The 19,310-nt window shown below is 52.1% G+C and overlaps 1 protein-coding gene across 1 annotated transcript in view; it reads left to right on the forward strand.

Moving 5' to 3' along the window:
* The window catches only part of CEP135 (centrosomal protein 135), a 59,937-nt gene extending 47,993 nt beyond the window's left edge, over nt 1-11,944 (forward strand). Inside the window, exons 22-26 of the mRNA XM_040966553.1 lie at nt 126-335; nt 2,267-2,469; nt 3,167-3,271; nt 6,140-6,251; nt 10,342-11,944. Coding sequence (XP_040822487.1) covers nt 126-335; nt 2,267-2,469; nt 3,167-3,271; nt 6,140-6,242 — 621 coding nt within the window. The 3' untranslated portion in view covers nt 6,243-6,251; nt 10,342-11,944. The remainder of the gene's footprint in view (nt 1-125; nt 336-2,266; nt 2,470-3,166; nt 3,272-6,139; nt 6,252-10,341) is intronic.
* The last annotated feature ends 7,366 nt before the right edge of the window (nt 11,945-19,310 follow it).

A 19,310-nucleotide genomic window follows, 5' to 3' on the forward strand; every position in this document is an offset into this window, starting at 1 on the left:
AATAAGCAACTGAGGTATTTAAATCTTGAAAATTGACTTCATGTCCTTTTAGAGTAAGCTTAGCTGACAGATCTGCGTTTGCAAATGATCAGTTCGCTTTTAGCTTTGTGTCTTTCTTCCCGCAGCACATCAGTGCACATCACGCCTACGAGTCCCAGATCTCGTCGATGGCAAAAGCCATGTCCAGACTGGAAGAGGAGCTGAGGCTGCGGGAGGACGAGAAGGCCGCGGTGCTGGGCGACCTGTCCTCCCTCCGAGAGCTCTGCATCAAGCTGGACTCGGGCAAAGACGTCACCACCCAGCAGCTGAACTCCAAGAGCCTCGAGTATGAGAGGGTGAGAACTGGGAAGTTGTCCTGGCCTGTTGACTTGAGCCCTGCTGCTTTCACTTTATCATTGACTACTCCATATTTTTGTTCCCTTTTAGAGTAATTTTTATTATTATTATTTATTTGAGAAACGTATTTTCCCTCCACCAAATATCTCCATAGCCAGAGGTGGGTCAAGCAGAGGCCAAGAACTGGAACTTCATCAAGGTCTGCCATGTGGGGGTCAGGAATCCAGCCACCGAAGCGCCTGCTGCCTCCAGTGGTGCATGCTAGCAGGAAGTGGGACTGCCGCTCGGACCCAGCACTCTGTCCCTTCAGGCCAAAGGCTTCCCCTGGTGTAGTTTGTTTGTTTGTTTGTTTGTTTGTTTGTTTGTTTAGAAAGTCCAATTAGAGGGGGAAGACAGAGATCTTCCACCTGTTGGCTCACTTTTCACGTGGCTGCACAGCCAGCGCTGGGTCAGGCTGAAGCTGTCACAGTGTCTCTCATGGGTGGCAGGGGCCCAGGCAATTGGATCATTTTTTGCTGCTTTTCCCAGGTCATTAGCAGGGAGCTGGATTAGAAGTGGGATAGTCTGGACGTGAGCTGGTACCCATACAGCATGCCAGTGTTGGCAGGACACGAACTGGTACCCACGTGGGATGTTGATGTTGGAAGGAGAGGCTTTATTGTTCATGTCCCAAAGAGTTTTGTTTTGACTATAAGATCTTGACAATTACATTTGACTACTACATTCTTTATCAAGATTTTTCTGGCCAATAGCATAATGAAATTAGATGCTCTCTTTTAAAAATAAATGATTATTTAGAAGATTATTATTTTTTTTTCATTTTACTTATAAGAAAGCAAAAAACTATCTATACACCAGCTCACTAGCTGGCTCTGCTAGCTCATTCCCCCAAGTACCTATAGTGACCGGGCCTGGGCCAGGGACTCGATTCAGGAGGCTATGCGGGCAGTGCCAGGGGCCCGCAGACCCTACAGTCAGGAGCTGGCCCTGCGTGCAGGCACGCTGACGAGGGATGCCAGCATTCGCAGTAGCTGTGTCTTACCCACACTGCACTAAAGACCTGCCCGAGAGTATCGTTTCTAACTAGAGTAGGTGCACATCTTTGTTTTCTTAAATTTAAAAGTAAGACTCAACTGTCCAATGCTGCTTCAGTGCAGTATTCTTCATCTTGCTGAACTCAGTCTACATAGCCAGAACTTATTATTCCAAACTGCAGCATTCCTGTCGGCTGCCTGGTGTGTTTCTACCATGCTCAGTTCACTCTTCTACTGAATGTTTTCAGGCGCTGAGTAGCTGTGCTGCTGGCTTGATAGAGGGACAGAGTAAGCACGCTTAGTGGGCCAGGGAGAGGGCTGGCGCTTTGAGGGTTGGGGGTGGGTGTTTGCTTGCTTGCTTTCTTTTTTCTAAAAAAATTTTTTGGAAAACTTATTTCTTTTAATTGAAGTGGTTAACTCCAGAAATGGTCACAGTGATCATAGCTGGCTGATCCCAAGCGGGGAGCCAGGAGTTTCTTCCCTATCTCCAACGTGGGTGCCTTGGGCCATCCTTCCCCGCTTTCCCAGGCTGCGGGCAGGGAGCTGGGTCGAGGTGGAGCAGCCGGGACTGAAATTGGCATGCATACAAGATGTTGGTGCTGGTGCTGTGCAGGGAAGACCAGCTGGCTGTGCCGCTGTGCCTGCGCCGAGGGCGTTTCCTGGCAGGGTCACAGGAATGTGAACTGTTGAGAGGGTGCGTGGCTTGTAGCATCAAATCAGCTCATGATAAACATCAAAGATTTGTTCGTAGAGAAGGACTTTGTTTTAAAAGTCTCACTGGTGCCCAGAATGAAGCTGATGAGTGAATACCCTGAAGAGCTATGTTATCACAAACATGACTTTTCCCAACCCATCCAAAATTGAACTGAAATACTCTTACTCTGTTTTTCATGTAGGCTGTGGCAGAGTTAGAAAATGTAAAATCAGAGTCTGAGATGTTAAAGAAACAGCTGTTAAATGAAAGACTCACGATTAAAAACCTCGAAGCGTTATTGGCTTCAAATAGAGATAAAGAATTTCATTCTCATTTAACCTCCCACGAGAAGGATACAGAGATTCAACTCCTTAAAGAGAAGTTAACCCTTTCAGAAAGCAAATCGTAAGTGTCCATAAGTGTCAACCTGTTTAGGCAACAAAGCTTGTCAGAAATAATTTTCTAGTATGAGTGGGGCGGGCCGGGGCAGTGAGAGCATAAGGGGTCTTACAAGCCCCCACATTTGGCTCGGTGCACATGGACTAATGTGTTCAGAGGTGGGGGCTGTGAGGTGTACCGTGGAGCAAACGGGAAGAGTAACCTCTGGGAATGAACTTGGGTCTGTGGTTTGGCTGAGGAGTTGGTGAAGGAAAGGATCAGGAGGCCGTGTACTTGGCTAGCGTTAGGAGGACTGAGAGGGCCCGGAGACCTGATCTGTGCGGTGGACCAGTTCCCCGGGCAGAGTGGGCAAGGGAGGGTGTCCTTCCCCAGTGGAGAGGTCACCCCGGGCGGGCTGGGGAGGTCTGGTCCAATTGGTTGGAAGGGAGGAGGGGAGGAGTAAAGCAGGAGCTTTTTTACAAGGTCTTGTGGTCGCTTCCTCTGAGGACGGAGTCAGAGGGAAACTCTGAGCGTGCTAGCGCCTTGTCGGTGCGGCCCGCAGGTGTCCCCAGCACGGATAGCACACTGTGTTGTTGAAAAGCTGCAGTCATTTCTTTTCCTATTAGCCATCATTTCCATTTTTATTTTTTTTATGTAAAACTCACAATTCTTGACCTTGGAAAGCAACGTTTCTTACTCCTTTAATTTTTCCATTTGTTTTAAGAACTAGTCAAAGCCGGGAAAACGCCATGCTTCGAGCCAAAGTGACGCAATTAGAAACAGACCATGATGCTCTGAAAAGGCAGATTTCAGCAGAAAAATATGAACGGTAAGAAAAAACATGTAGCACTGTGCAGGTGTTTTCATAGCCTGCTGCTCCAGAGACGGCTTAATATGGCCTACAAAGAGCAGAGGCCCGGCCACATACTGTGCTAAGTTTCCTTGGTAGCTATTCCTAGAAAGCCACCAAATAATTGTTGAAGATTGCATCTCTTCAGAAAATCAAGTAGCAAGGATTGTGTTGCTTCCTGTTGCATGCCACAGAGCAAAATGAGGCTATCATCACGGAGTAGTGGGCCTGGGGTCGGCCACACGGCTGTGAGTCGGTGTGAGCTGAGGTCACACACACGGGGTACGGCAGAGCTGTGCCTGGGGTCGGCCACACAGCTGTGAGTCGGTGTGAGCTGAGGTCACACACACGGGGTACGGCAGAGCCGTGCCTGGGGTCGGCCACACGGCTGTGGGTCTCAGCGTCTACATGTATTGCTTACACCCTAGGACTCTGGCGCATGCTGCAGGCCAGTGTGTGGCAGTGTTTCTGGAATTAAAGTCATAGTCTGATTGGAAAGTCAGTTACCCAGTTGCTTTTCTTTTGAAACATTTTCATGCTGTACCATACCATACTATATCATACACATCAACATCCCTGAGATTTTATTTTCCAGTAGTTTTTCAAATTACTTATAGGCCAGTTTTTCTAATTCTCTATTTGCATCCATTTACATCAAGACATTTGAGTGATGTGCTGTTTAAATTATAAGGGGAATTTGCAACAAAAACAGTATTTATGATTTCATGGGTTGGCGTGGGTCAGCAGGTTAGGCCGCTTGCATTCCCAGCATGCCTTGTTAGAGCGCCGGGTCGAGTCCCTGCAGCTCCGTCTCTGATCTACCTGTCTGCTAATGTGCCTGGGAAGGCAGGAGATGGCCCAGACACGTGGTCCCTGCACACACGTGGGAGACTAGTGTGCAGTTCTGGCTCCGCTTCCAGCCTGCCCCAGCTGCGGCCGTCAGGGCCGTTCATGGCGTGGACAACAAATCTCTCTTGCCCGCTCACTCTCTTACTACTCTTGGTCTCGCGCTCGGTCACTGCTGCTCCCTCCCCTGCCCCACTCACACACACACACACACACACACACAGAATACACGCAGGCACCCTAAGCCTTTTAAGAAAGATTGATGCTTGTAGAGTGTGGCAGTGACAGACACAGTGTTGGCTTGAGTTGTTGGGTCTGTCCCCTGAGCATGTTATGTACGTAGCGATCTCTGTTTCTCATTGATGCTTAGCTTCTTTGCAGCCCAGGGCTCCTCAGTCCAGCTCATAGCCTGGAGTCTCAGACCCTAACCCTGCCTTAACTCTCCCTTTTCCTGTCCCCTTCAAAGAAACGTGAACCACCCAGCCATGTCTGACCATGTCTGCTTGTCCTTTGCTGTCCTGCTAAGCTGCCACATTCTCATAGCACAGAAGTTGGTTTCTGCAGGTGGCAGAGCAGGGAGGATGTGGTGGTGGCACAAGCATTACAGACTGCAATGGCTGCAGGCATCCAAATGGCCGCATGACCTAGCAGTCTATCTGCATTAAAACTTCATGGTGTGGGGAGAAAACTCTTAGAAAGCTGCTTTGGGAGAATAAATATGAAGAAAAGTTTGAGAAATACCAAACGAGGTGGCATTCCTGGATACTGAAGAACTGGAGAGCTGAGGCTGCTAGCCCACAGTGGAGACAGCAGTGGAACTGCCCTGCTGGGTGCAGACTGGTACGGGGTTGCCTCATTGTGACTTTGGAACTTCTGGGGAAGAAGGCTGAGTGCCAGGCTGGTGTGCACGGACGCTTTGGGGGGTGGGTACAGAGGAGGGAAGCACACAGCCTGGTCCTCGAGCCTGAGCGGGGCGCCCCTACACAGCAGGCCAGGTAGCTGGCTGCTGGCATGGAGAAGGCGAGCATCACTCAGCTGCCCCGCAGCAGGAGCAAGTGTGTGTTGAGAGGCCAGAAGACCAGCAAGTAAGTGGTTCCCTGTGAGCAGATCAGTCAGCCTATTCAGAAGGCTACCAAGAGCCTGCTGGTGTGCGACATGTCTGCACACAGGAGTCTGGCTGTTACTGATCGCATAGAGGGCCAGCAGTGTGCGCATGCCAAGACTGCCATTTGAATGACTCTTGGGGTAAACTGACTGTTGGAGCCTGGCCTAAAGAGGAATGCACACTTATGTGAAGGTACCGTGTCCTGATGGATGGGATGGACGTTGGTTTTATGGGTGCAGTGGAGGACAGAACCTGCCGGAGCCTGCATCAGGAAGGAGAGGTCGTGGGAAGGTGTGTGGAGGAGTGTGAGGTGTCCAGCAGGGAGTTTGCTGGAGATCGGGAGAGATGTGAGCACAAAAGGCGTAGGAGAAAAGGATGCCAGCTGAGCTCTGGGACAGCAGGCGTGAGCGTGACGTCAGCTGCAGGGTCATCTTCAGGGTAGAAAGGAAAGTAACAAACCAGTCATGCAAGGTCACATGACACCTGCTGATACGCAAGCGTGGCATGTTTTGGTTATGTGAAAAGTAAGTACACAGACAGGCATGTGGCAGGCACTGGCTCACTCCCCGCGACAGCCCTGGCTGGACACAGCCGGAGCCAGGAGCCAGGAGCCCTGTCAGGGTTCCCACGTGGAAGGCAGGCTCACAAGTGCTTGAGCAGTCAGCTGCTGCCACCTCCCAGAATGCATTAGCAAGAAGCTTGTGTGGAAACAACGCAGCCAGGACTCAGACTGGCATTCAGCGGGTATCCCCAGTGGCCCAGTGACCACTGTGCCAACTGCAGATCACACAGAGGTCGGCTTAGTTGACAGCTACCCTGCGAGCACCTTTGACTCGTGTTCAGCGTTTCGCCTTTCCTGGTGCTTGCCTGTAACCTCCTCTGGTCTCCCCGGGCAGAGAGCGTGCGATCCAGGAGATGCGTCGGCACGGCCTTCCTACGCCCCCGCTCAGCTCCACTCTGAAGTCTGCTCCACAGTCCCCTCAGCACGTTGACGTGTGATCGCCAGAGGTACGTCAGGCTCCCCCGCAAGCGGCCCTGAGGCACTCAGGGTAGTGTACTCTGCCGAGGGAGGAGAATTGGCCTAGAGGGGGGTTGCGGGGACCTTTCTGGAGCTGTATTGGTGAGGTGAGCATGTGAACTGGTAAAAATTCTTGAACTGAGTGTTGGTAGGCCGTGCATTTTACTGTATGCATGTAAATCCTGTCTAAGTTGCACAAAACATCCGCATTGGAGCATTGTGCGACTCTGATGTCACAGGGCAGTGGTTGAAGTACCAGTTCAATAAATAATGGGCACTGAAAGTGTTAGGCAGCAAGTCACACAGAATATCTTTATGTGGGGCAGGAAGAGATGGTTGCAAGGAAGGAGGCAGAGACAGGAAGAGAGAGACAGGTCCCTGCCATAGTGACAGGAGGGGCTCCAGAAGAGGAAGAGAGAGTGAGAGAGAAAGGAGGAAGCAGCCACGCACGGTTCATGGCCCAGGAGGCTGTCACAGGGCCATGAGGGATGGTGGGTAGGACCGGCAGGGCTGCAGGGAATGGCAGATGGGGTGCTAGGCCGGCACTGTGGGGAGGGGCTGTGAGGGATCCGTGGGTATGGTCTTCAGGCACAGTGCCCTGAAGTTAACAGCGTGGCAGCAGGGTTGCGAAGTTACAGCAGATTGGTGGAGAACATGGTTGTGAGGTTATAGTGGGTTGACTGACAACAAAATTTGAACCTACAGGGCACAAAACTTAATTAAACTAAGTCCTAGGGGAAGCAGCTGTTTAAAATGCCACCAAGTTCAAAACGGCGGGGGTCTTACCAAGCTTTGGACCACTCCTCACTACAGTGTAGACAGAAGGCCCAGAAACAGGAGTGTGTGTGGCATAACGGACTCGGCCTGGCAGGAGAGGCAGGTGCTGGGGGCAGGACAAGGGAGATCGAGTAGGATGTTCAGATTCTACAGAAGATGAGGCCAAGTTAGAGCTTGTTGACTGTAAGGGGAGCCGTGGAAAAGTCTGCTGTCTCAGGTGGGGGCAAAGGAGAGGCTTGGCTGAAGGGACGTTCCAGTGCATGCCTGGCACAGCTGGGTTTGAGCCGTGTTGGACATGGGGAGTGTTTCCAGCAGCCACGTAAAATGGACAGTACCGTCAGATCGGCAGCTTGGAAATGAAGACCAGTGTTTGAAAGCGGATTATGACACATGTATGGCAAAGGGCCAGGCCATAGGGTTACAGCTCTGTGTACCTCTGGACCAAATAGATGGCATTACCAACCTCAGCTCCCGCTGGCCGTGCCACGCTCTCAAGATCACTGTGCTGACAACTGAAGGCATAGATTATTTCTGCCAATCCTCGGGCATCTTATCAATGGACTTATCTGCCTGGCTTCTTCCTCTCACCCAGGCACCTGGGAGACCCGTGGGTGCCATTGTGAATACTCATGGGTGGTTCAATCTTGGTGTCTTGTGATGCAGTGCCCATGGGTGAACCTGGCATGTGAAAGGCCCCCAGCTTACACTGCTGCTGAGACAAAGAGCTCCAGGCAGACGGCAAGACTGGCAAGGGAGCTGCACAGTATCAGCGTCCAGAGGCAGGTGCTGACTCAGCAGGCATGGGGTTGAATGGCGAGGCAGCGTGCTCCCGGCTGGGGCTGGAGATAGTGTCTGTGCAGCCTCGTGGACGGGAGTACTGAAGTCAGTCTTTCCGAAGGAGGATGCATTTTTTGCCTTAAAAGTACTGTGCACAGCAGATAATTAGCACTTCCTCCGTGACTCAGATTCCCTACGCTGTGTGACTGACGCCCCAGGGTCTGTGGGCCTGAGGTTGACAGGTTCCTGACCTCTGTGTTTGCCATGTGGATCTCCCCCTGCCTTGGAGGGCCCTGTCTCCATGCTGTCTGCAGCCTGGGGGTTCCTGCAGTGCTGAGCTGCCAGGGAGATGGATGTGATTAGCTCTGGAGCAGTGGGGTGCCTGCTTTGTCCTGGGGATTCCGAGCTGCTGCTAAGTATAGGGTTGGAGAACTGGAGGCTGTGGGCCACGGGAGCCCTGTGGTCTGGTTTTGCCACTCGGGCTTTATTGGGGTCTAGCCACGCCCCCATTTCCATCTGGTCCACAGCTCCCACGCAGTGACAGGCCCTCTGGTGCACTGCCCCAGTTCCCTGGGCCTGTGGATCACCCTGACACCGTGGGTGCTCTGGTCAACCCAGCTGTGCAGCCATGAGAAAACCTAAGTGAAAAGGTAGCTGAGTCCTTCATTTTGTGAGAATTGGCTCTGTCTTAACTCTCTGTGAGGGTCCCAGGGGTCCCCACATGGCCAAGGGTGATGTGATGCTGAAACACTGACGGCCCATCCTGGAGGGTAGGCCTGAGTTTTGACTGCCCCACCTCCAGCCCGTTCTCTGCTAATGTGCCCCAGGAGGCAGCACACGGTGGCCTGGTGCTTTGGCGTCGCAGCCACATGGAGACCCACGTGGAGTTCCAGACTGCTAGAGCTTCCCCCGGCCAGCCCTGACTGCAGCCAGCTAGAGAATGATCCAGCTGACCCAAGATTCCTGTCTCTCTCTCTCTCTCTCTGCCTTTCAAATGTATAAAATAGATTTTACAAAAAATTGAGATTGACCCACAGCATAGTGGACTCCAGCAATCCACTAACGCTGTGATGAATTAGAAAGCCTATAAAGAAAATATTTATAACAAAATTTTGCTATCCTACTTTCTTGAAATTGCTTGTTTGTTTTTTTGTTTTGTTTTGTTTTAAGATTTACTTATTTATTTGATAGAGTTGCAGAGAGAGGGAGAGAGAGATCTTTCCGGTAGTTCACTCCCCAAATGGCCATCTGCAGCTAGGCCTGGCTGAAGTAAGCTGTCAGGGTATAGGGGCCCAAGCACCTGGGGCATTCTCCACTGCTTTCCCAGGTCATTAGCAGGGAGCTGCATGGGAAGTGGCGCAGCCGGGACTTGAGCTGGGCCAGTAGGTGGCAGCTTTATTCACTATGCCTCAGGTCCAGGCCCTTAAGTTATTTTTGTAGGGCACAACTTGGTGGCATTCATGATGCTGCGTAATCATCACCATATCTATTTCCAAAACTTGTTAATCACTCCAAAATAGAAATTGTGGACCCATAAAACGCTACCCAGCTCTCCTTCTCAGGCCCGACGCATTCACCTATTGTGGGTGTTGGAGGAGCATGGTCCCCTGTGTCCTCTGATTTCACTTGAGTTCATGCGGCTCGGCCATGTGGCTGCAGACACCACTGCTGCTGCCTCCAGAGGCCAAGGCCCCCGGGCTGGGTCAGGCTGTCATGAGCACTGACACGCAGGCCTGCTGCTTCCCAGCTGCGTGTCTGCAGGTCACACCTGGACGTGGAGCATTGCTGGGGCAGAGGGTGAGCCCTGCGCCCTCGGAGGAGGGTGAGCCCTGCGCCCTCGGAGGAGCCATGTGCTGCTGGCCAAGCGGCTTGCCTGGCTGCATCCACACTGGCAGTGTCCCGGCCCCCTGCCCTGCACATGCTCACTGTCTTCTGCCCTCTGTAAGAATGTAGCCATCTTAGGATGTGGATCTGCAGCCTTCACAGCCAGCCGATCCCAAATCCACGGTTGATAATTTTACCACTTTCTCAGTGTCCTAGTGAGGCAGTTCACTAGTAATCTGTCGCCATTCACATTTAGGAAATTATCCTGGAAGCCCTCAGAGTGAGCCAGTAGCTGTGAGATGGCCTCAAGGTACCGCAGGTCGCCCGGGTTTGTTGTGAGAAAAGTCATGTGTCCCCTGTTCTCACTGCTGGGGGCCCAGTGAGCTCATTCAGTGCTGAGACGGTGTCAGATCCTGCAGGTGGACGGGCACCCCAGCTGCTGACCTGCACTCTGCCTGGCTCCTGTAGTCAAGGTGCCCTGCCCCCTCCTCAGGTCTTTATTGAGCTAATAGTGCGCCTGCTAGAGTGGCAGAGGGTGCAGATGACAAGGCAGCATGGGGTGGGGTTTGTGGCAGGAGCCCAGAGCCCCTCACCAAGGCCAGTGCCCAGGTGTCGCTGGATTGGGGCACATGCTTGTTCTGGCCTGACTTTGGGCACCATTCTGTGAATGCATCGATAAGGGGTCCTCTTCGTCTGTTTCAGCGTGGTGCCTGTCGGTGAGTCTGCGGCTCGGCGCGCTGCCGCCAAAGCGCTTGGAGTACTTGTTCCTGAAAATCATGCACATGGACCAGATTCTACCTCTGTCAACTGTTCAAATCAGTGAAGACAAATGCAAAAATTGTGCTGTAAAAAACTATTTTTTCATATACAGGGCAGAACAAAATATGCACTAACAGTACCTAACTTTTTTTATTGCTCATTTAAATTACCCCTGAAAATCTGTTTATACTGTGAGTTAATACACTGTCTTTTTGTTCATATCATAATTAATCACCTACTTCTTTGTGAGCCCCGATACATATGTTAATATTCTTACACTGTATGTTTCTAAGTTGCTTTTTGCGTCTATGCATGTTCATATGCCGTATCTTAATGTGTCACAGCCAGGGCGTGGTGTTGGTGCCTAAAGTTAATGACTTACAGCATTGCTGAAGCTGAGAGAAGCACCCTCGAATCTGGGCTCACTGGAGCTGCAGAGGTCCCGATCAAGTGGGGTGACCCTCCTGGCTGCTGCACACCGTGCTGCATGAACGTCACCTCGAGAAACAACACCGAGCCGAACGCTGCATCCAGAGGGGTACAAAACACAACAGAAATTTGGGGCATTTCTCAGGAAATGAAACTTCCCAGCATATCTAAACTTCCAAAGAATCCAAATATAGGGGAGTCAATATAGCAAATGTCGTATGTTATTAACATTCCAAAATGCATTTAATAATACCAGTTTTTGCCTCTGAACCTGCTAGTCTTCCCGAACAGCACTGAACAGTAGCATCTAAAACAGCTCCTTACAAGTAATTTTCAAAGCCATAACTTTATTTAAGTGTATACACAATTATTAACAAAAAAACAGAAGAGTTTCAGTTACAAAAGTAAGTCATGTCTTAACTATAGATTTGGAGAAAATCCTGTTCTGAATAGATTTCATTATGAGTGAGAAAGCAGCTAAAAGCTGTTGTAGGTCAGGGCCAGCAAGTGTATGTCATGTCCCCTGCATGTGCTGTGTGGCCCCGAGGGCGGCGGGCACGGTGTGCCCCGTGGAACACCCACTGGGTCTGAGCTGGCATTCCCTGCATGTGCCGTGTGGCCCCGAGGGCGGCGGGCACGGCGTGCCCCGTGGAACATCCACTGGGTCTGAGCTGGCATTCCCTACATGTGCTGTGTGGCCCCGAGGGCGGCGGGCACGGCGTGCCCTGTGGAACACTCAGCAGGTCTGAGATGAGCCTGCTCTGACCTTCCCCGTCACGTCTGTCCCTGTCGCCCATGGGCGAGCTGGTGTTAGAGCCTGAGGAGTTGGACCGTTGGCAGTGGAATGTGGACACTTTTTTGGTAAACGTGTAAATAAATATCTGCCCCCCAACTTTCCCCTGTAGCAGCATCAAGAAATATTTTGTTAGATATTTTATAGTGTTTTTTATAATTTAAAAATGTGTAACTTGCCATAATTGCTATTTTCATAACTGTGATGCTACATTTTTTTTAAAAAAAGAATGAGTTTTACCCTCTTAAGGTATGTTTTTTAACTTTGATTTAAATAATTCTAAATTATGGAGCTTGACATAGATTTGCCAATAAACTTACCAGTCAGTATATTTCTCCTTTGTATAAGTAGTTTTTTTGGTAATTTCATATTAACAATAGTAGTTCTAAAACTGTATATAACTAAAATTACACTTAAGCATGGTGGAATATGGAGACATCCCCTAGCTTAGACACCAGTGTCACCTTTTTATCCCCCTTTAACTGACTTTGATTTATTTCCAGAATTCAAAAGAAATGCAGTTTCTGTTGGTATCCATGCAGCAAGTCTGAATGCCATGTGGCTAGCCCACCTGCTACTACCCAGCCAGCTCACCTGTGCCGTGCCTGGCTCCCACCAGCTCCCACTCAGCCTCCCTGAGCCTCCCCCCCCCCACACACACACACCTGCTCCAGCCCTACCACCTACGATTTTCTCTTGAACTCCAGTCATACTTTAGTTTCCACTACTCCAGTGAATCAGCCACAAGCCCCTGTTACCCAGCCTGGGTCTCCCTGTGGGTGGCAGGGACCAAGTGCTTGAGTTCCCCTGACAGTCTCCCTGGGAATGTGTCAGCAGGAAGAATTTTGGACCGAGTGTAACACAGGCCCCTTGCAGTTTGGGTTTGTTTAACTGGATTTTAGTCATGGTTGCATTGGACAAGATGCATGGGCGGAAGGTAAGTGTTGTGGCTCAGCAAGTTAAACTGCTGATTGAGATAACCTGCATCCCATGTTGGAGCGCCTGGGCTCCTATTCTACGTCCGGTCCCAATCCAGCTCCCTGCTGATGCACAACCTGGGAAATGGCAGATGACAGCTCAAGAACTAGGGTCCCGCTGCCCGTGTGGGAGGCCCAGGTCATCTCCTGGCTCCTGACTTCAGCCTGGTTACATTTGGGGAGCAAACCAGAGAATAGAAGATCTCTCTTCCTCTGTTGCTCTGCCTTTCAGGTAACAGCAAAGACCTAAGCAATAACAGAAGAAAGCTTGGGTGAGGTGCCCGAGGCATCTTTGGCAACCATGCATGGCATTAGATCCGACCTGTTCCGCAGTCAGGAGGCGCTCACGGACTTGGCTGATCAGAGAAAACGGAGGCTGTGTGAGGTTGTGCATGTGCACAGGGGCGTGATGGGGCCTGTGCCTGGGAGCCGCCCGACACAGGCAGAGTAGAATCGTGCAGGGGTAGCCACACGCCAGGAGTTTGGCTTCAGGCACACAGGCAGGGGCAACAGATGGTGCCAGCCATTGTCGTTTGAGGGCTAGCGCAGACCAAGTGATCCCTGGCAAGGCTGTAGTTGGCATACAATCTAGAGAATAAAGAGCTTTCATTGCCGTGGTCTTGGGCTTCGTTCATTGAGTGTGTGGATTTGCAGGTGAGCTGGTATAATGGACCGGATAGAAATACCCAAGTGAGGCACGCTCTGTCTCCAAGGGGGAACCAAAGGTCACTGGTCATGGGGCCCCAGAAGGACAGAGCAGTTACCTGGATGCCCACGTCCCAAGAAAGTTACCATGGCAGGAAGGTGTTAGCATGGCTGTCATGGATACAGGGACACCCCAGTTAGGGAGCTTTCGCTAAGTGACCCACTGGGCACCATCTGGACAGTGAAGTATTCAGAGGTGCAGGCAGCCCTCGTACGTTGAGTTAACCCAGAAGCTCACATTAGCTGCCCCTTTCCCCCATCTTGTCTTTTGTCCACATCAGCCAGGCTGGGATGCCAGCATCCACCACCATCTCTTTCCTTTGAAGTTCCTCCATGCATTCGTTGGCATGTGATGCGTGTGTCCTTGGGGCCAGAGAGAAGTGGCAGGGCCTCCCTGACATCAGGATAGAGAAGGGAGGAGAGATTCAAGGGCACATAGGGAGGAGGCACCACCTCCAAGCCCTGGGGAAGCGAAGCAAGTGGCTGACAGTGGCCCATGCACAAGCCAGTGAAACCCAGATCCCATCTCAGTGCTAACGCCCTGGATGGTAATTTTGGAGACCCTCTGATGCAGCCTCCCGAACTTGTGGAATCATGGAAACGTTGCTTACTTGCTCAAGCTACTGAGGAGAGCTGTTCAGGCAGTGCCTTGCTGTCCCCTCAGCAGGTCAGATGGACGCTGGCCTAGTGGCTGAGACACCACCCAGAACACCTATATCCTGCACCCCAGCTGGGCTCCCGATTCCAGCTCCCGATTCTAGCTCCCTGCGGAAATGATTCCACATTCCTGGCACACAGCAGGAATGGCTTGAGTTAACTGGCTCCCAGGTTGAGTTCTGAACTCCTGGCTGTTGTAAAAATTTGGTGAATAAATGAGTGGGGAAGCTTTTTAACTCTGCCTCCCATAAAAACAACAGCAACAGAAAGACAAGACCTCAGTGGACATCTATGTGCTAACAGGATAGGCCCATACTTTTATTTCGACCTTCTCATGCGACACTCGGGTGAGCGTGTTCGCAGTATCCAATCCCACACCATATTCTCAGCCCCTCTAATGTCATCATTTCTCTTCCCGTGTAGCAGTGTCACTGTCTACTCACCCTTGCTGCCCACAGAAAAGCAAAGAACTGAGATTTGACCCAACTTGACATCTTGCCAAGTTGTCGCCAATTCCAGCTTCCTAGTGATGTACACCCTGGGAGGCCAGCAGTTTGGTCCCTGCCACGACTTCTGGGTCAGAAACAAAGTTCTTTGTCGCTTATTGGTGGGCCTCGTGGGCAGTCATGTTCGAGGATCCCATGGAACTGTGTAAGTAGACCTAGGGAGGTGCTGCACACACAACTGAAGACCTGGAACTGAGGAAACCAGAGTTCTCCTTTCACTAAGTGGCTGTGAGGAAATCTGCCCAGCATTTGCCCAGATGGAGATTTTTCTCAACAGGACATGGATAACCTGCACCTGCTTGGAGTGACCCACCTCCTTCCCCCAGAACTGTAGGTTGTGCAGATGTTCTTGCAAAGACCAGCAGCGTTCCAGTAACTCCGCTGGAGAGACTCCTACCAAAGCCTGAAACACTGGCATCCCTTAGGGGTGCCAGTTCCAGTCCTGGCGGCTCCATTTCCAATCCAGTTCTCTGCAGCGTTAGTGATATAATGGTGAGCACAGCTGCCTTCCAGTCCAGTTCTCTGCTAATGTGACTGGGATAACAGCAGGGAATGGCCCCCTGCACCATGTGGGAGACCAGAAGCTCCTGGCTTTGGCTTGGCCCAGCTGTGGTCACTGTAGACATTTGGGGAGTGAATCAGTGGATGGAAGATTCCTGTTTCTCATTCTGCCTTTCAAACAATAAATCAATCTTAAAATCTTCTGCCATGAAATAAACTTGATTACTTTGTCCTTTTTTTTTTCTTTCAGTCTTTGCCTTAAACTTGAAAGCTCTGCTGTTAGATACATAGTTTCAGGGCTGTTTTTTTTTTTTGGGGGGGTGACTTACAAGTATTAGTGCTTGATACAGTTATGCCAATGTTGCTACCTTCACTTCCCAAATGCCGACAGCAGCAAGAGCTGGGCCACACCAAAGCTGCGAGTCAGCAAGCCGCTCTGTCTCCCACTTGGATGACAGGAGCTCCGATGCTTGAGCCATCAGCTGCTGATTCCCTGGAATGCTTCAGCAGGAAGTGGGATGTGAAATGGGGCCAGCACTTCGAGGCAGGATGCAGACAGGTCTTAATCGCTGTGCAAATGCTTGCCCACTTCTCATTTTTATTAGCCTTAGCGAGGTATTACTGACATGCTATACAGTCCACTCTGAATGCTATGGCTTCATGATTTTTAGAATCATGAAATTCTTAAGGCAGAGTTGTGCAAGTGTTAGTTCAATCTGAGAAGCTTTCACCATCCCCAGATGAACTAATTTCCACGCGGAGTCCCTGTTCACTCACCCACAGCCATGGGCCTACATCCCCTACCCTCTCTATGGATTTGGCCTCTCTGGACTTTTGATACAAGCAGAATCCTACAATGTGTGCTTTTGGGAGGGGCTGGGTTCTTTCACTTAGCAGCTTAAAGATTTGGAAGGCAGATTTTATTGGGAAGGCAGATTTACAAGAGAATGAGAGACAGAAAGATCCTGGGTCCAATGGTTCATTTTGTTTTGATGATGTTTACTTAGTTCATTAAGCTGGGAAGGGTGGAGGATTAGGGGAAAGTGGGTGAGACCATTGTTTCCAAACGTTCTTTTTCTTCCTGAGTCTGGGGGAAAGGAAGAGACAGGGAAGGTGTGGGGGGGAAGCCACACCCAGACTCCTGATCACCCAAGAGGAGCTGCATTCTTTGAGCCGGCCCCAGTGCCTCCCAGGGTCTGCAGCGACGGGAACAGGTGTGTCTGAAGATTGAGGAGAAAATGGTACCTGCCACAAGTGAGGCGAATAACTGCCAAGTGCAGCTGGTAAAATGTTCTTTCATGACCCATTCTCCAGAACCGATTCCCCTATGAATTGGGAAACCTTGCCCTGCAAAATGAGAGGGTAGTGGCCTACACCTGTGTAAATTCGAATTTTTGTGCAGCTCTCATGTAGCTGGCTAGCCTATCTAATGTGCCAAGATCAAGAACCCAGTTATGCGTTCTGTGTAGATTTGGGTTTGGGCTTCTGGAAACTTACATTGCTACTAGACCAAGCAGAAGAGAATTCGCTCAATCTTAAAAACAAACAAACAAACAAACCTCATCCTTTCATTTGGAATAATAGCAGACACAGTTTAGGATATGCAAACAGACAACATGGGGATACCTAATAGCCACAAAAACAACATACAGCCAGACTTTATTGCCGATATTTAATTAAAATATTTAGACAAACGTGGTTGGATGGGACCACCTGTCCCGAGTTCTTCTTATCAGCAGAGTTGCCCCTTTTAAATCATGCACCTGTGACTGGAGCCGTCGTGACTTTGGGACGGGGACACCTAGTCCCCTGCGGAGTACCCTGGAGGGTGGCCCTTTATCTCTCTTCCTGGAGGATTTCCTGCACTATTCTACATATCTCACAATGGTACTATTTTTTTTTAAGGATCTTTGCTTAGCAACTAAAATATTACCACATCGGATCAATCGTTCTATGGAAATTGTTATTGTAGAAAGTGCGGGGGGCGGGGTGGGGAGAAGCCCTCGGTGTTTCCAGTTAAGTCCATGAAGGGAAAGGTAAGCTTGTCCTTACAACACCTGCAGCCTACTCAACCTGTAATTTCCTTCCGGCTGGGCTCAATAATGCCCAGTGATGCGCCCCTGCAGCTTCTTATGTGTGACGCTTTTCTTGGATTTGCCTCGCAGGAGTCTCTCCAAGGCCGTTTCTCTGTGGGGACCCCTCAGTGCCGACCGCATTCAGGACCGCAGGGCGCTCCGTTAGCCAAGCACTCACGCAGGTACCGCAGGTCGGTTTGGGGGTGTGGGGTGGCCGGCCACGGTGCCGCCTCAGATGTGTCCCCTGCAGCTGTGGGGGAGGATGCTGAGGGGGTCCCCACGCCCAAAGCCCCCCACCCAAACTTCGAGGCGACCTCCAGGGACCCTCGCTATCCTCCGACCCGCGCTCGGCCGGGGTGGGGAGGCCGGGCGGGGCGCGGCGCGGGTCCGAGCGCCCGAGGCGCGGGCGGAGCATGTGACCACGGCGCGCAGTGCCGCGCGGCGGCGGCGGCGGGGACAGCAATGGAGGCCGCGGCCGCCTGAGAGGCGGGTGCTGCCCGGGCCGCTGCCGCTGCTGCCGCGGAGCCCGCCGTGCGCCTGCCGCCGCGTCCGCGCCCAGCACCGTCACCCCAGCCGGCCCGCGGGCGCCCGGCGCCGGGAGCTCAGGTGAGCGCCTCCCCGGACCCCGCGGCCGGGGCCAGACAATGGGGGCGAGCGGGCGGGTCCTCGGGGCGCGCGTCGGGGCGCGGACCTCCGCGCTTGCCTCCTCTCCCTCGCCAGCATCCTGCACCTGGCAGGGGGGCTGCGCCCCGGAACTTGCCGGCAGAGCGTGAGACCTTCCCACCCCCCCACCCCCTCGCCCGCCTTCCTTCCCGCGTGGCGATGGGACCTGGCACCCCGGGGTGCCCGCCGACTCGGATCGGAGCCGGGTCCCTGCACCGGCTGCGCGGCTTTGTTCAGCCGCTGCTACCGCGTTGCCTACAAACTCCCGCCGCCGGTGTCAAATACAGCGTCTCTAACGGCCGGGGTAGGGGGGTGGGGGGGCGAGACAAAGGTTTCCTGGCCGCCGGAGGGGCTGGGGCTGCCGAGGCGTTCCGGGATCCCGACCCTGCGTTGGGCTGCTGGCCGCGCTCCGGGGGGCTAGCCCCCCACAGTGACGAGATGGGACCTGCCGAGCCTTAGGATGCGTTGGGGGGTTGGTGGCCGAGGGTCCGTGAACGCGGTGGGAGCAGGAGTGGACCTAGGTTGGATGCTGTCAAAACGGAGGCGGAGTGGATCATCCGCAGAATCCCTAATTCCATGCTGATCCCGTGCAGGAATTGGGGAGGGTACGTGTGTGTGTGTGTGTGTGTGTGTGTGTGTGTGTGTGTGTGCCGAGAAGACCACCTAGGAACCAGAGTCCTGCGCGGTGACATTTTGATATGCTTTTAGAAATCATGGCCGGACACGCTGTAGGTGGGGAGAGCGCGCGCGAGCTGGGGGTTGGGGCAGGGGCGTGGACAGGGAGTGGTGCCCATACAAAGAACCAGGCGGTTGGCGCACCGGGTCCTTGAGCCGCGTCCTGTGGCAGATACTGAGCTGCTTAACTTGTGGGTGAGTCGCCCAGAGTAGCTGTGAGATTTGCTGTTTGGCCTCGAGGGTGACATCTGCTTCACAAAGTCAGCACGGGGCAGAACCTTCCTTGCCATCTGTTTTCCTCTTGTGGGGGAAGGAATCCTAGTCTAGTGTTTTCAAGAACAAACTGGAAGAGAAATCAAACAAAAAAAATTCAGAGACAGTGTTTTAGAAACCTCCGGAGGAGCACCGGGGAGGGGGCGGCTCGGGGCTGTGTGGATTATTCCAGGGCAGAAACGTGCGAGGGACGTGGCAGCCCCTTCCTCCCTCACTCTGGGTAACTTGAAATGCGTTTCCTGGCAAAGTCTCATTTTACCGTCACGGGGTAGATGGGGAGCGTAAAGATGTGGCAGTGAATTGGAGAACAACACTGCTTTTGGCCTCAGAAGCCGGAAATACTGACTTGACACACTCGGTGCCGCTGAGGGCCTGGACCGAGAGGCCGCTGTGTTGGACACGTCTGTCTTGCGCAGTTTGGGAGCCCGGCTGACTTCATCCGTGTTGTCCTCCAGGGCAAGCGGTGGGCTTTCAGTCCCTTTGCTGTTTTTCTGTTATTGTGGCTGGTCTGACACATAGGGCGTGTTCAATAGTTGCAGAAAGAATGAATAAATGAAAATTCCTGTGGAGAAGGCATGCAGCCAGCGGGCTTGGTCGGCGTCCTAGTAGCTGATGGCCGTGTTCTAGAGACCTACTGCGTGCTGGGAACTGTGTCCAC

Source organism: Ochotona curzoniae, unplaced genomic scaffold, assembly GCF_017591425.1.
Source record: "Ochotona curzoniae isolate NIBS_2020 unplaced genomic scaffold, NIBS_Ocur_1.0 scaffold_4506, whole genome shotgun sequence".
NCBI lineage: Eukaryota > Metazoa > Chordata > Mammalia > Lagomorpha > Ochotonidae > Ochotona > Ochotona curzoniae.